Below are 17,190 nucleotides of genomic sequence, written 5' to 3'. Positions count from 1 at the left end.
AATCAAACTTTGTACATAGTATCTACAATTACGTAGTATTTAAAACTGTGCAACTTACATAGCATTTACATTGTATGGAGAAAGAAATGGCAACCAGCTCCAGTATTCTTGCCTGGAAAATCCGTGGATGGAGGAGCCTGGTGGGCTACAGTCTATAGGGTCAAAAAGAGTCAGACGAACATGACTGAGTGACAGAACTGAGGTATTATAAGAAATCTAGAGATGATTTCAAGTTATACAGGAGAATGTGCAGAGGTTTTAGGCAAATACCATTTTATATAAGGGATCTGAGCAGTCTTGGATTTTGGTATCTGTGAAGGGGGTGTGGATCCTAGAACAAAATACCCCGTGGGATCTGTATATTTATTTGGGGAAATGGAATGGAAGGCAAGGCTTGTCGTTTGCCTGTGCCCCCAAGTCTTTCGCTTGGTCCTCTGTTTCCATCTGTCCTGCGTCACTCACCTGGCTGCTAGTTGCCTGGTGTGGTTCCTCTGGATGAAATGCAGCTGTAGTCACAGTGGGGCACCGCTGTGAGTTCTCCCCAGCATGACTGAATATGGTTGCTCTTTTTTTAAAGAAAAGTATTTATTTGGCTGTGTCAGATCTTAGTTGCAGCACGAGGGATCTTTAGTTGGGGGATGTGGGATCTAGTTCCCTGACCAGGGATGGAACCTGGGCCCCCTGCATTAGGAGTGCAGAGTCTTAGCCACTGGATCACCAGGGAAGTCCCTCAAGGTTGTTCTTTATTGAAGAGTTGGGAAAAAAGCTAAAGAGAATTCCAATGAATAAGAGCATTAAATTTTTTATTTTAACTTTCTGTGTAATTCAAATGAAAACCAGATAAGAAGTTCAGTTTTTATGAGCGGGTCAGATTTTGCATGCCTGGACCCCAAACCCTAATCTGACTCCCTGTCCTCAGGCCAGTTTTCCTCCCTAGAACTCCTCCTTCAAACTTCCATTCCTTTCTGGGAGGGCCCAAGCCCTTCCTCCCTCTGCTTCCTTACTTTTACTCAGAAGTGTGTGCGTGCGCAGTCGCTTAGTGGTGTCCAACTCTGTTCGACCCCATGGACAGTAGCCCGTCGGGCTCCTCTGTTCATGGGATTTCCTAAACAAGAATACTGGAGTGGGTTGTCATTTCCTCCTCCAGGGGATCTTCCCAACCCAGGGATCGAACCCGAGTCTCCTGCGTTACAGGTGGATTCTTTACCACTAGCACCACCTGGGAGCCCCTATTCAGAAATACATTTCCCTAAATGAGGGTGAGGGATGGAGTGGGCGCTATGAGCTTTAGCACACAATCCACCCAGAAAATTTATCCAAGGAAGGTTGGCACCCCAAGTCCAGACCCCTTCCAGTCTCTTGGGCAGATGGAGATGGAGATGAGGCTCTATTTTTTCTGAGTACCCTTTGGAAAATAACTTTTGGAGCACACACACACAACACACACACACCTTGAAGAATAAAATGAAAGCTTAACCCTCAAACAAGCAAATGTCATGTGGTAGAATCACCCTACTATGCTGTATTTTTAATAAACACTAAGTGATTCTCATACAAGTGGTTCGGGATTTCACAGGGATAAAAACTGCTCAGAACACCAAAAGAAAAGAAGCTGTCCCAGGATTTACTAGGCTCCCCAGCTACAGTGGAGTTAAGCCTTGACATTATTATGCAGAGCAGTGTTACTGCCTCTCCTACAAAGGCTCGCCAGCAATAAGAAAAGAGGATCCATTCCTGAGTCATGTATCTTGTAATCTTTGTTCCCTTAGTTAGTTACACAAAGACCAGCCAAAGCTTTGAAAAGGTTGCTTCAGAGCCTGACTGGATTCTTCCACCCTCCCTCTCTGGGCTGAGAAATAGGAGGTGTTTTGTTTTCTGTTAATAGAAATGAAGAGTCCAACACAGAGTAGATGTTCAATAAAGGTACATTAAAAAGCTCTAATCAGGGACTTCCCGGTGGCACAGAGGATAAGAATCCGCCTGAAGGTGCAGGGGAAACTGGTTCGATCTCTGGTCCAGGAAGATTCCACCTGTTCTGGAGCAGCTAGGCCTTTGCACCACAACTGCTGAGCCCACATTCTAGAGCCCATGTGCCGCAGCTACTGAAGCCTGCATGCCTGGAGCCTGTGCTCCACAACAAGAGAAGCTTCTGCGATGAGAAGCCCACACATCACAAGGAAGAGCAGCACCTGCTTGCTGCAACTAGAGAAAGCCTGAGCAAAAGCAATGAAGTCCCAGCATAGCGCAACAGAGCTCTAGTCAGCCTAATTTACTGGGACTAGGAGAACCTTCGGGGCTTCCCTGGTGGCTCAGTGGTAAACCCACCTGCAATGCAGGAGCCAAAAGAGACTCTGGTTCGATCCCTGAGTTGGGAACATTCCCTGGAGGAGGGCACGGCAACCCACTCCAGTAATCTTGCCTGGTCGCTTACAATCCATAGGTTCACAAAGAGTCAGACACAACTGAAGTGACTTAACACACACACAGGAGAAACTTCAGGAAGAGGTGCGTCAATCTCTGAACCCTCGGAGGGCAGTTTATCCATCTCTACTGTAGTGCTTACTGAGTTCTATAATTTCCCTCTCAGCATCTCTCTTGCCCAAACACACTACAAGAGTTCATTAGCCATCATTCTTGGCTATTCTCTCTTCTTCATCCCAACAATTTAAAAATTTATTTTTTAAAAACACTTATTGGACTTCCTTGGTGGTCCAGTGGTTAAGATTCTGCTTGCGAAAGCAGAGGACATGGGTTCCATTCCTGGTCTGGGAAGATTCCACGTGCTCTAAGGCAACTGGGCCCCTGCACCACGACTGACCCCACACTCTAGAGCCTGTGTGAGTCAACAAGAGAAGACAGCACAATGAGAAGACTAGGCACAGCTAGAGAGAAGCCCCTACTCTCTGCAACAAGACAAAGCCCGCAGACAGCAAAGAAGACCCAGCGCAGCCGAAAATAAATAAATAGTTTACAATTTTTATTTATTTGGCAGCGTTGAGTGTTAGCTGCGGCTCACAGGACCTCTCCTTGCAATGCTCAGGCTTCTCTCTAGTTGTGGTGTACAGGCTTAGTTGTGAGATCTTAGTTCCCTGACAAAGGATCAAACCCACATCCTCTGCATTGGAAGGCAGATCCTTAACTACCAGACCACCAAAGAAATCCTCCCAACATTAACTTTTTTTTTTTAAACACCTTTATTGGAAATTCCCCTGTGGTCCAGTGGTTAAGACTCTATCTTCCAGTGCAGGGGCATGGGTTCAATCCCTGGTCGGGGAATTAAGATCCCACAGGCCACACACTGTGGCCAAAAAAATAATAAAAAGAGAGGGGTATCACCAAAAAAAAAAAAATTAAAAACACCTTTATTAAGGCATAATTGACACAATAAGGGCTTCCCAGGTGGCTCAGTGGTTAAAAAAAAATCTTTCTGCCAATGCAGGAGACTTGGGTTCGATCCCTGGGTTGGGAAGATCCCCTGGAGTAGGAAATGGCCACCAACTCCAGTATTCTTACCTGGAGAATCCCATGAGCAGAGGAGCCTGTCGGGCTGCAGTCCATGGGGTCACAAAGAGTCGGACAGGTGAGCGACTAAGCACGTACACACAACATACGATAAACTGCATATGCTTAAGATGTACAAGCTGATAAATTTTGACATTCCCAAGAAGACTATCACCACAATCAAAACAGTGAACATATCTATCACTCCTCAAAGCTTCCCAAAGTCCACCTCTTCTCTCCTGTCCCTCCCTTTCCCTTTATACTGGCAATCATTGATTTGTTCTTTATCACTATGGTTTGTAAATTCTCCAAAATTTTACATAAATGGCACCCTTTAGTATGCACTCTTGTCTGATTTCTTTCCTTCAACATAATTGAGCTTATATGGTTTTTCCAGTAGTCAAGTATGGATGTGAGAGTTGGACTATAAAGAAAGCTGAGCACTGAAGAACTGATGCTTTTGAACTGTGGTGTTGCAGAAGACTCTTGAGAGTCCCTTGGACTGCAAGGAGATCCAACCAGTCCATCCTAAAGGAGATCAGTCCTGGGTGTTCATTGGAAGGACTGATGTTGAAGCTGAAACTCCAGTACTTTGGCCACCTGATGCAAAGAGCTGACTCATTGGAAAAGACCCTGATGCTGGGAAAGACTGAGGGCCAGAGGAGAAGGGGACGACAGAGGATGAGATGGTTGGATGGTATCATCGACTTGATGGACATGGGTTTGGGTAAACTCTGGGAGTTGGTGATGAACAGGGAGGCCTGGCATGCTGTGATTCATGGGATTGCAAAGAGTCGGACAAGACTGAGCAACTGAACTGAACTGATGTTGCATGGATACACAGTTCATTCCTTAATACCACAATGTATTTATCCACTGACCTGTTGATGGATATTTGTGTTGTTTCCAGTTTCTGGCTGTTACAAATAAAGCCGTAATAGTCATGGGCAAGCCTTTGTGTGCCCACATTCTTTCGTTTCTCTTGGGTTAATAGGAGTGAAAGGACTGATCACCCACTAAGTATAACTTTTAAAATCCTGCCATACTGTTTTCAAAGTGGTTGTACCATTTACACTCTTATCAGCAGTGTGTGAGAATTCTAGTAGCTCCACATACTCTCCAAGGCTTGAAATAGTCAGTCTTTTTTGATTATTATTGTTACTTTATTTTTGGTTATGATGGATCTTCATTGCTGTGCAAAGGCTTTCTCTAGGTATGGACAGTGGAGGCTACTTTTCAGTTGCGGTGCCCGGGCTTCTCATTGCAGTGGCTTCTCTTGCTGTGGCGCACAGGCTGTAGGGGCACAGGTTTCAGTAGTTGCCGCTCCAGGAACCTAGAGCATGCAGGCTTCAGTATTTGTGGCACACGGGCTTAGCTGCTCTGTGGCATGTGGGGACCAGGGATTGAACCCGTGTCCCCTGCATTGGCAGGCAGCTTCTTATCCACTGTACCATCAGGGAAGTCCAGTCAGTCTTTTTAATGTTAACCATTTTAATAGGTGTGCCAACATTGTTTTAAGTTTTTGAACTGGTAAGCATTCACGTTTCAAAATTTTTTAAAATGTTTTTTAAGGTATACAGTGAAAAGTCACTCCCATCTCTGTCCCCAACCTGACTCAGTTACCACTTTTATAGGTATCATGTGTAATCTTTCAGAATTTCTTTACTCAAATACTAACGAATATGGTTTTCCCACTCTTTTACACAGAAGACTCCATGCTAAGCATGATTCTGAACCTAGCCTTGTTTTCATTTAAAAAATATTTTGGAGAGCTTTCTCATTCTTTGTTACAGCCATGCAGTGTTTAATTATATGGATGTACTAAGATTTAATTTACCATTTCCCTACTGATGGACATATATAGGTTATTTCTAATCTTTTGCTTTACAAACAATGCTGCAGTAAAAAGCCTTATATACACAGTGTTTCTCATGAATGCAAAGGTATCTGTAGGAACCATTCTTAGAAGTGGGGATTATAAAATTTGACATTTGCCAAATTAACCCTATAGGAATAGTGCTCCCACCATCAATAAATTAAAGAGTGTCTGCCTATCCACAGCCTCACAATTAAAGTTTGTAAATGTCTGGATTTTTGCCAGTCTGATGGTAGTATCTGTGTGGTTTTAATCTGCCTTCTTAAGAATGAGGCTGAACATCTTTTCATATATTTAGAAGCCATTCATCGAAAAAGCAAGAGGGTTCCAGAAAAACATCTATTTCTGCTTTATTGACTATGCCAAAGCCTTTGACTGTGTGGATCACAATAAACTGTGGAAAATTCTGAAACATATGGGAATACCAGACCACCTGACCTGATTTCTCTTGAGAAATCTGTATGCAGGTCAGGAAGCAACAGTTAGAACTGGACATGAAACAACAGACTGGTTCCAAATAGGAAAAGGAGTATGTCAAGGCTGTATATTGTCACCCTGCTTATTTAACTTCTATGCAGAGTACATCATGAGAAACGCTGGGCTGCAGGAAGCACACACTGGAATCAAGATTGCTGGGAGAAATATCACTAACCTCAGATATGCAGATGATGCCACCCTTATGGCAAAAAGTGAAGAAGAACTAAAGAGCCTCTTGATGAAAGTGAAAGAGAAGAGTGAAAAAGTTGGCTTAAAGCTCAACATTCAGAAAACTAAGATCATGGCATCTGGTCCCATCACTTCATGCCAAATAGATGGGGAAACAGTGGCTGACTTCATTTTTGGGGGCTCCAAAATCACTGCAGATGGTGACTGCAGCCATGAAATTAAAAGATGCTTACTCCTTGGAAGGAAAGTTATGACCAACCTAGACAATGTATTAAAAAGCAGAGACATTACTTTGCCAACAAAGGTCGGTCTAGTCAATGCTATGGTTTTTCCTGCAGTCATGTATGGATGTAAGAGTTGGACTATAAAGAAAGCTGAGAATTGATGCTTTGGAACTGTGGTGTTGGAGAAGACTCTTGAGAGTCTTTTGGACTTCGAAGGGATCCCACCAGTCCAACCTAAAGGAAATCAGTCCTGAATATTCATTGGAAGGACTGATGCTGAAGCTGAAATTCCCATACTTTGGCCATCTGATTTGAAGAGCTGAATCATTTGAAAAGATCCTGATGCTAGGAAAAATTGAAGGTGGGAGGAGAAAAGGATGGACAGAGGATGAGATGGTTGGATGGTATCACCAGCTCAATGGACATAAGTTTGAGTAAACTCCAGGAGCTGGTGATGGACAGGGAGGCCTGGCATGCTGCAGTCCACGGGGTCGCAAAGAGCTGGACACGACTGAGCGACTGAACTGAACTGAGAAGCCATTCATATTTCCTTTTCTGTGGACTGTCTGTAAAAATCACTTGCTATTTAAAAAACTTTTTAATTAAAAAAATTTTTTTTCCAGTTTTATGGAGACATAACTGACATACAGCACTATGTAAGTTTGGGCTTGTCTGGTGGCTCAGTGGTAAAGAATCCACCTGCCAATAAAGGAGATTTGAGTTCAATCTCTGGACCGGGAAGATCCCCTGGAGAAGGAAATGGCAACCCATTTCAGTATTCTTTCCTGGGAAATCCCATGGACAGAGGAACCTGGTGGGCTACATCCATAGGGTCACAATGAGTCAGACGTGACTTAGTGACTAAACAACAACTATGTAAATTTAAGGTATACAACAAAATGATTCGACTTACAAACATCATGAAATGATCACCACAATAGGTTTAGTTAGTGAAATCCATCTCACATAGATACAAAATTAAAGAAATAGAAAAAAATTTTGTGATTAGAACTCAGGATTTACTATCTTAAGAACTTTCATTTACAATTACAGCAGTGTTAATTATCTGTATCGTGTTGTATGTTACATCCTTGTACATTTTGACTACGTTCATCTAACTCCTTCTGCTCCCGGCTTCTTTTTCTGATGGTTGGTCATATACTTATTGATCTCTAGGAGTTATTAATATTTAGGGGGATTAGCCCTTTGGAGAAGGTAACAGCATCCCACTCCAGTACTCTTGCCTGGAAAGTCCCATGGATGGAGGAGCCTGCTAGGCTGCAGTCCATGGGGTCGCTGAGGGTAGGACACAACTGAGCGACTTCACTTTCCCTTTAACTTTCATGAATTGGAGAAGGAAATGGCAACCCACTCCAGTGTTCTTGCCTGGAGAATCCCAGGGACGGGGGAGCCTGGTGGGCTGCCATCATGGGGTCGCAAAGAGTCGGACACGACTGAAGCGACTTAGCAGCAGCAGCAGCCCTTTGTGATGCAATTGCGATTTGTTCTCTAATTTGTCATTTTTCTTTTGACTTTATGGAGTTTTTATCCCTGACATTAACCCTGTTAACTAATCTAGGACATTAATCTCACTGTTAGTCCAGCTGGTTTTCAGGTATAATTCTATCTGTTTATTTATGGCTGTGCTGGGTCTTCGTTGCTGCGTGGCCTTTCTCTGGCTGCTGCAGGCGAGGGCTGCTCTCTAGCTGGAGTGCTTGGGCGTCTCAGTGCAGCGGCTCTCTTGCTGCTGAGCACGGGCTCCAGGGCCCCAGGGCTTCAGTAGCTGCGGCTCCTGGGCTCTAGAGCACAGGCTCAATAGTCGTGGTACAGGGGCTTAGTTGCTCCGCAGCACATGGGATCTTCCTGGAACACGGACTGAACCTGTGTCTCCTGTACTGCAGGCAGAGCCACAAGGGGAGGCCCCATACCATCCTTAATGCACTCATCACACTATACTTTGACTTTGTTTACTTTCTCTCTCTCATTAGGTAGACTAAGTTCCATGAGGACAGGGACTAAGTGTGCTTCTTCATTACTGTTTCCCTGGAGTCTATTATAGGGCCTGGCACATAACAGGTGCTTGATAAATAGGCTTTTTAAAATTATTTTTTTAATTTTTAAAATTTATTTACTTTTGGCTGGGCTAGGTCTCTGTTGCTGCTCACACCCTCCTCCGGCTGCAGTGAGTGGGAGCCACTCTCCTGCCTATGTGCGTGGGCCCTCACTGTGGTGGCCTCTCCTGTTGCACAGCACAGGCTCTAAGGCGTGTGGGCTTCAGCAGCTGTGGTGCATGGGCCCAGCTGTCCCATAGCATGTGGAATCCTCCCAGACCAGTGGTCGAACCTGTGTCCCCTGCATTGGCAGGCAGACTCCTAACTACTGAAGCATTAGGGAAGTCCGTCAATAAACAGTTGTTAAATTAATTCAGGAAAGGATGTTTGATGACTGAATGGTATCTTTGTCTCATTGGGGGACCCAGGAGAATGAAGAAAATAAAAAAGCTTTTGATGTCTGTTCAAGAAAGTAGCCATATGCCCCTTAATCCCACCTGCCAGAGAAAACAAGTGTTTGCAGCTCCTTTTTTTTGGTGGTAACCTCATTTGGCTCTGCCCTGGCTTTCAGGAGACCAGGTCCCTGAAAGCATTAAGCAAAAAAAATACCTAACATCCTGTAGAGGAGGATGAAGACTGACCAGTCTGAAGGCAGTTAGCCTTAGCTGGAGCTAGATCCTGCAGCCTTCCTGGATGTCAAGAGTTAACCCTTTAGTCACTAGACTATGGAAAGGTCTGCAGAGGAGGGGTTTCAGTGAAGGGCTGGAGTAGAGGAGGGTATTAGGGGAGAAGGCTTGGGGCAGTGGCTGATTATCATCCAGTAGAAGTATTTGTATTTATCCTTGTAACACCTGATAGGGCCTGACTGGGCTTCCCTGGTGGCTCAGATGGTAAAGCATCTGCCTGCACTGCAGGAGACCTGGGTTCGATTCCTGGGTTGCAAAGATCTCCTTGAGAAGGGAATGGCTATCCACCCCAGTATTCTTGCCTAGAGAATTCCATGGACGGAGGAGCCTGCAGGGCTACAATCCATATAGTCGCAAAGTGTTGGACACGACTGAGCGATTAACACACACAGAGCCTGACCAGAATTTACAATCTGATTATCAGCTTGGCCCACTTCCCCTCTGCCTTCTCAGGCTCCTCTTTGCTTTTTTCCTTCCTCAAAACAGAGTTTAGATTTAGAGCAGGAGGTGACACAAGAATCATGTGAATTTTTTGGCAGATGATGAAACTGAGACCCTTGGGAGGCAACAGATTAAAAACAAGGTAAAAAGATTAAACAATGTATTAATAAACATTAGAAACAAGGCTTGTAAATCAAGCAAAGCTGAGACTGAACACTGGCTCTGTAGCAGTGTAACTTAGTTCAGCTATTTAACCTCTCTAAATACAGTCCTCTTGCCTGAATGTTTCCTCTGTCTGTTATGGACACAAAGTGCATAGCGTCTGCAAGGACACTGGTGTAGATTCTGATTCTTATATGACAAGGAACAAGTGGCAGCAGAGAAGATGAGGACCAAAGTCAGTTAGCTGGTGACACAGTGATGACCAGAACTAGCATCCCTCTCCTACATTCTCATTGACATGGGTTGCTATGAAAGGGAAGTTGCTCAGTCGTGTCTGACTCTTTGCGACCCCATGAAGCCTACCAGGCTTCTCCGTCCATGGGATTTTCCAGGCTAGAGTACCGGAGTGGGTTGCCATTTCCTTCTCCAGGGGCTCTTCCTGACCCAGGGATCAAACCCCAGTTTCCTGCATTGCAGGCAGACGCTTTGCCCTCTGAGCCCCCAGGGAAGCCCGACATGGGTTGCTATAGTCAACACAATTTCAGGGTTCCTAACTGAGGGTCCAAAGAGAAATAAGGGCAGTTCCTTTCTTAGGTTCATTGCTGTATTGTCTGAGGCCCTGGGCACAGGGTAGGATGGGTATAGATTAGTGACCTCTCCAGTTTCAGGCTTTCGGGGGGGGTTTAGGATCTAACTTGTAAAAGTTAGGTTACAAGGGAGAAGATTGACTGATCTGACCTCCAAGGACTTATTCTTTCAAATTTACCAATTAGTGACTGCAAATTTCATGCTAAGAAAAATGCAAGACCCTAAAAGTCCACTTAAACAAACCAACCCCAAAACAGTGTTTTTCAAAGTGTGAGTCCTGACTTGTTAGTAGGATGTGAAATCACAACCAGAATTGAAAAAAGGAAATGAGAGATTAGAAAATATGAGAGTGCATTGTACACAGAAGGATAGATATCAGGTCATAAAATTTCCAGTTACATATAATTACACATATTTATTTATGTGTGTGTACTGGGTCATGATTTAAAGTTTATTACTTTAAATTACTGTGAATTTTGCTCAAAAAACTTAGTAAGCCCCTTTACCAGAAGGTGAATTCAGGAGAGCAAGAGCTTTGTTTTCTTTTAGAACAGTGCTTGGCATTTTTCAGTGTTCTCCAAAGAACTGTTGAATGAGTGAATATCTAACACTGTGCCTGCCTTCAAGAAGATTAGTCAGAAATACAAGAAAAGGTAAATATCAGAGGCTTTATCATACTAATAATACCAGCCTGAACCAAATAAATAATATGAATTTAAAGAAAGGGAAAAAACCTAAAAGAACTCCAAATACAGTCTTGGATATTGTGCTTTTAGGGCATTTTAGTTGTGATAGGCTGGAGAAGGCAATGGCACCCCACTCCAGTACTCTTGCCTGGAAAATCCCATGGACCGAGGAGCCTGGTGGGCTGCAGTCCATGGGGTCGCTAAGAGTCAGACACGACTGAGCGACTTCACTTTCACTTTTCACTTTCATGCATTGGAGAAGGAAATGGCAACTCACTCCAGTGTTCTTGCCTGGAGAATCCCAGGGACGGGGGAGCCTGGTGGGCTGCCGTCTATGGGGTCACACAGAGTTGGACACGACTGAATCGACTTAGCAGCAGCAGCAGCAGCAGTTGTGATAGGCAGAGTAAAGGGATAAGAACAAAACAAAACAAAAACACTGATTTGGGAACCGGGGTGGGGGTGGGGACCAAGATAACACACCTGACTTTGTAACCTGTTCACTGTGTGACTTAGGGCAAATCTCTCATTTGATAAACAGAAATGCTTAAACAAGCCCTGCCTGCCACACAGGGCTGTTGTGAAGATCTGTGATGACTCCATAAAATCATGCATATTAATGGTGTTCTGCAAACTGTAATATGACACTGGAGAGAAAAACAGCGGATTGCTGATGAAGTGAGTACTGGTCTTTTCAGTGGTTTAAGTCATTCAACAGCAAATATGTATCAGGTTTCTAATGTTTACCGAGGGTTTTTCTTTTCAAAGCTTTCTTTTCAGATGCTTTTCTAATGTTCTTCCTACACTACAGAATGTAAACCATGAGAAAATAGCCTTGGGCTGTCTTGTTCAGCTCCATCTCTGTACCTGAACACAGCAAGCGTTCAGCAGGTATCTTAAAATAAAGAATGGAAGCAATTGTTGCCTTTTTAAAGGATGGCATCTTTGCTCTTAAGAACGATTAAGTTAGAAGAGAAGGGATACACAGAGAAAATACCTATCAGGTACCATACAGGTGTCTGTGACAGGTATCAAAGTAAGGGCCAGGGCATGGGTACTTCTTGGGTACCAAGAACATGCGTTTTAGTGCTAGCTGTTGCGGCGGGGTGGGGCGGGGCACAGCACAGCATACCCTTCCTGTCGGTGAGAAAACGACACAGAAATAAAATACCGACAGCCTATCGGTAGAATAGAAAGGCAGTGAAGACTTGAGTGAGGGGAACGAGTGATAGATCAAGGGTTGCGAAGCATCTCAGGCAGTTAGGTTAAGATTGTAGGAATCTATGTCCCTTGTGTGTGTGTGTTAGTTTCCGGTTCGGTCCATGGGAAATGGCAACCCACTCCAGTATTCTCGCCTGGAGAATCTCATGGACAGAGGAAGCCTGGCGAGAATCTCATGGACAGAGTCCACAGAGTCGCACAGAGTCGGACTCGACCGATGAGACTTAGCAAGCATGCATGCCCCTTGTAGAAAGGCTGTCAAGGTGAGGTGACCTTGAGGTGCTGAACGTAGGTGGAAAAAGGTTCCAGAGAATAGTTTAATGTTACTGCCTCCGAGCGTTCAAGAGAAAAAAGATCCCGTTTTGAGACAATTACCTGTATTTGGTTTTCCTTCAGCCGAGAGACAAGGCTAGGGGTTGGAGGACCAGACCCGGTGGGCGGGGCCTACGCGAGAGGACAGGATCACGCGGGCCCTCCCTCCGGCAACCGGAGCCCGGGCGAAGGGGCGGGGTTTCCGGTGGCAGCGGCACTCGGGCGTCGGGTGACGCTAGGCGGACAGATCGTCACGTGACACGGAAGTGACTACGAACAGGAAGAGGACGAAAAAAATAACCGTCCGCGACGCCGAGCCGAACCGGACCCGCAGCCACCATGAACAGCAAAGGCAAGGATAGGGGGTGGCTGAGGCCGCCGGGGGGAGTAGTGCTGGCCCGGAAAGAGCGGGCCTGGAGCCCAGGGTCACCGAACGCCAGGCCTGGGGCGAGGTGCGCCGCGCTCCTGAGCCAGCTGCAGTGCCCGGGGCTGCGCCAGACACCTTCGTCATTCCCGAACTACGGCCGTTCGCTCCCTCACGGCCCTTTCTCCCTTAAACTCTGTGGCGCAGTTTGGAGCTGCGGGCTCGGGTTGGGGGGGGCTGTTGGGTGGGTGGGTTGGGGGGGGTGGGGAGAAGGTTTGTCGTGATGGGCATGTGTAGGAGCAAATGGGGAGCTGGAGGCGAGATTTGGGTAGGCCAATGGAGAACTGGCAGAGGCGGGGCGCCGCGCTCCGGAACCACAGGCAGGCCTCCGGGCTTAATTAGTGAAGTGCCGCTCTGGTGGGCGGGCCAGTCGGGCCCGAAGAGGGTCTCTTCCCCCTTACCCTCGGTGGCGGCCAGAAAGCCTCCCGGTTTCTGTGTCAGAACATTCCCCTCAGCCCCCTCCCCGATCTCAGCGTTCACTTCACCACTCACTCTTTTCATTTGGAAGTCGACCTTGAGTAGGAACCTGTGAGGTCGATGACCACAACCACCGTTACTCACGAGGTCTTGGTCAGTTACAACCAGACCTTTGGAGACCACGCAGGACAGGGAAACAGGACACGCCGTTGAAATACCGGCTAGAGGGGATGCCCAGAACTGCCCTGCGTTCTGAGAGGATCTTGGGCCCAGCTAGACTTTCCCCTTACAGCAGTCCGCTACTGGATGTCCAGTTAGAATCCAGCTTCTTCAGCTTTAAGGGTGCAAAGAGAATGCTTATTTTCTTGGCTCCAGGTATCAGGCCCTCTAGGGCAGTCCGTTTGGAAATCTCTTTTTGCTTATCCCAGCTAGGCTACCCAATATGCCCTGCTTTGTTTTGGTGACTGTATGGTAGACAACATGCTTTTTTCCCCCCTTGTCTTCCAGGTCAATATCCAACGCAGCCAACTTACCCCGTGCAGCCTCCTGGGAACCCTGTGTACCCTCAGACCTTGCATCTTCCTCAGGCTCCACCCTATACTGATGCTCCACCTGCCTACTCAGAGGTGCTTCCAGTTAACTTAATAATGGAATACTCTTGGATCATGTTTTCGGTCCTTGGCCAAGTCTGGCTCCACACATTTATTTACTTTCCACAAACAGGAGAGAGTGCTCACATGAATCATCTTAAAACGTGACATAGTTCAGCCATTTCTTTTGGGTTTGAGAAGGCATTATCTGATTGTTTTGTTATTTGGCACTGGCTGAAGTTAAGAAGATGAGTTTGCATTCCCTGAGCCTAACATTAGCTATAGCAGGAAGTGATCCAGGAGAATATTGAGTGGCAGTGGAAAGGCAACTTGTGTAATTCAAAGAGTGTAATCTGCACAAGGAGAATTAAGACTTGACTCATTAAATTGAGATCTGAAATAGGAATGTCATGAAGTAACTTGTTGCCTTCTCTTCTGCCTCTTCTAGCTCTATCGTCCGAGCTTTGTGCACCCGGGGGCTGCCACCGTCCCCACCATGTCAGCTGCATTTCCTGGCGCCTCACTGTATCTTCCCATGGCCCAGTCTGTGGCTGTTGGACCTTTAGGTTCCACAATCCCCATGGCTTATTACCCAGTTGGTCCCATCTATCCACCGGGTTCAACAGTGCTGGTGGAAGGAGGGTATGATACAGGGGCCAGATTTGGAGCTGGCGCTACTGCTGGAAACATTCCTGTGAGTATGACTTGGTCACAAAAAAGCTCAACCCTTACGTATTTTAACTTTCTGAAATGACTGGTCATCCTTTCATCATCCCTGGGTAATAGTTGCTGGTATTGGTGTAATAATCACTGACGTCCAGTAGTCAGGCAGAAAGCACTCAAAGGGGCAGGAGAACCGTGGCCAGTCAGTAACATCTGGCGTACTCACCGATGTCAGAATTTATCAGATTCCTTAGTTTTCCTGTCTTAGGAGTCCTGCCTGCTGCTTTTCCAGTTCACTTAGTTCAACTAGTTTAGTAACACTCCTCATTCATTCCATAAGCATTTATTTATATGTGCCATCAGCATGGCATTGTATTAGGAACCATGACGATTAAAAAAACAATGCATAATCCCTATTAAATTGCATTTAGAGAGATACTAGGGATTTTAGCTATGTCTCTTGATTAGTTCTCCTATGTATGGGAATTAGAGCCCATATGGTCCTTGCTAGGACCATCTACTCAATAACCATAGGCTAGAGATGAAGTGAAAATGCTGTCATCAGGTAGAGCCTTCAGATTATCCAGGGCCATTTGAAAACTGTCAGGCCCTGTGATGTAAGTCCCTGGACCTGGTACCCGCTCCGTTTTGGGATGTGAATAGGAGTGATTTTCTGCACTGAAAATGCCGAGTCTGGACTTCCCACACTTAGAAGGTATCCATAGGCTTTATTTTGGATCCGGAATCCTTTAAATGAGTGGGTTTCCTGTTTATATCTTTGGCCTTACAAAGAATGTAGACCTGCTGGACTCAGATTGGTGGCCCAGATAGCTCTTTGAGATGCCACTGGTTAGCACACTGCCATCTTCCTGATCGGTCCTTTTTCACCTTTGTCCACTTCCCTCCCATAGCTGCCCTCTGCCCAATCAACCTTGTCTTTTCCTTTCAGCCTCCTCCCCCTGGATGCCCTCCCAATGCTGCTCAGCTGGCAGTCATGCAGGGAGCCAATGTCCTCGTAACTCAGCGGAAGGGAAACTTCTTCATGGGTGGCTCAGATGGTGGCTACACCATCTGGTGAAGAACCAAGGCCATCTCTATGCCGGGAAAGACATCACATACCTTCAGCACTTCTCACAATGTAACTGCTTTAGTCATATTAACCTGAAGTTGCAGTTTAGACACATGTTGTTGGGGTGTCTTTCTGGTGCCCAAACTTTCAGGCACTTTTCAAACTTAATAAGGAACCATGTAATGGTAGCAGTACCTCCCTAAAGCATATTGAGGTAGGGGAGGTATCCATTCATAAAATGAATGTGGGTGAAGCAGCCCTAAGGATCTTCCTTTAATTCCTCTGGAGTAATACTGTACCATACTGGTCTTTGCTTTTAGTAATAAAACATCAAATTAGGTTTGGAGGGAACTTTGATCTTCCTAAGAATTAAAGTTGCCAAATTATTCTGATTGGTCTTTAATCTCCTTTAAGTCTTTGATTTATATTACTTGTTATAAACGAACTGCATTAGTTGTCTGCCTTTTCCTTTCCGTCCTCTGCCCCTGGTCCTACCCTCAACCCTTGTCTTCCACTCCTTCCCACCAATCTCCATTGAATCAATGGTGCAGGACAGAAAGCCAGTCAGACTAATTTCCTTCTCTCCTTGCACTTCCCCCCACTTGTCATCTTTTAACTAGTCTTTCACAAAGGATCCTCTGAAACCCCCTCTGTGCCCCAAGCACAGGACCCATTGCTTCTGCTTTTGCATCTCCTCAGGCAAAAGCGGAGGGTGCCTTTTGGACCCTCCTCATAGGTTTTCTCTTCAGACATGAACCAAGCCCAAATTTGTTTTGGTGCCAGAAAAACTGAACCTTGTTTTAACAAAGGATATCAGTGCAAACTGTACCGTAAACACCAGTCTGTTTATAATTTTGAGGGGCAAGGAGGAGGATGCATTAAAAGCCTGATGACTCTGGAGCCAAATTAAGGGGAGTTTGCAGATCAGAAATTGGTTACCATTTCTTGTCAGTGTCTGATGTAGCCACTTATGGCTCCCAAGAATTCTTCAGCTGGGTTAATGGGGTCATATTGTGAATGCCTCACTACTAAATGACTTGAGTCCAGTGAAATCTCATTAGGGTTAAGAATATTTCAGGGATCCTTAATATTTTGATTTTTGTTTTCTAAAATTGGATTTTATTTTATTTTATCTTATAATTTCAGTTCATCTAAATTTGTGTTCTGTACATGTGATGTTTGACTGTACCATTGACTGTTATGGAAGTTCAGCGTTGTATGTCTCTCTCTACACTGTGGTGCACTTAACTTGTGGATTTTTTATACTAAAAATGTAGAATAAAGACTATTTTGAAGATTTGAATAAAGTGATGAAGTTGCATTACACCTCACTTCAAGGATTCTTTACTCAACTTGTTTTTAGATCTCTTCTGTATATAACGTTTTTTATATCCCACCTAGAATTCAGATAAGTGTTGCTGTCATTGTTTTGTTTTGTTTTTTTCTTTTAATGAAGTCTTTGAAATAAATGCAGGAGTACAAGGCTAAGATTTGACCATTTTCATGAGTTCCATTCTAGATGTTTAGCTTTTTTTCATTTTATTTCCTAAGTGCTTTCAGATTCTTAAAAGCCTATTAGGCCAGAGGAATTCAGAACATAAACTTAGAAATAA

The 17,190-nt window shown here is 45.1% G+C and overlaps 1 protein-coding gene and 1 non-coding gene across 6 annotated transcripts; one reads left to right on the top strand and one right to left on the bottom strand.

Annotated features, from left to right (window-relative positions):
- Positions 1–651: 651 nt before the first annotated feature.
- TRNAR-CCU (transfer RNA arginine (anticodon CCU)) lies at positions 652–724 on the bottom strand. Its single transcript has one exon. It is a non-coding gene; the product is annotated as a tRNA-Arg (tRNA).
- Positions 725–12,678: 11,954 nt separating this feature from the next.
- On the top strand, positions 12,679–16,960 carry DAZAP2 (DAZ associated protein 2). 5 transcript variants are annotated; one of them, XM_068970083.1, is made up of 5 exons: positions 12,679–12,766; positions 13,763–13,881; positions 14,294–14,352; positions 14,419–14,539; positions 15,458–15,718. In XM_068970083.1, exons 1-5 carry the CDS (start codon positions 12,754–12,756, stop codon positions 15,584–15,586), a joined length of 441 nt encoding a protein of 146 aa, XP_068826184.1. In that variant the 5' UTR covers positions 12,679–12,753; the 3' UTR covers positions 15,587–15,718. The 5 variants fall into 5 exon arrangements, with proteins under 5 accessions (XP_068826184.1, XP_068826182.1, XP_068826185.1 ...); XM_068970081.1 differs by having other exon boundaries at positions 14,294–14,462; positions 15,458–16,960; XM_068970084.1 differs by lacking the exon at positions 14,294–14,352 and having other exon boundaries at positions 14,390–14,539.
- The last annotated feature ends 230 nt before the right edge of the window (positions 16,961–17,190 follow it).

The sequence above is a fragment of the Capricornis sumatraensis genome, chromosome 4, assembly GCF_032405125.1.
Source record: "Capricornis sumatraensis isolate serow.1 chromosome 4, serow.2, whole genome shotgun sequence".
NCBI lineage: Eukaryota > Metazoa > Chordata > Mammalia > Artiodactyla > Bovidae > Capricornis > Capricornis sumatraensis.
This window is presented reverse-complemented; position numbering and strand designations above follow the sequence as displayed.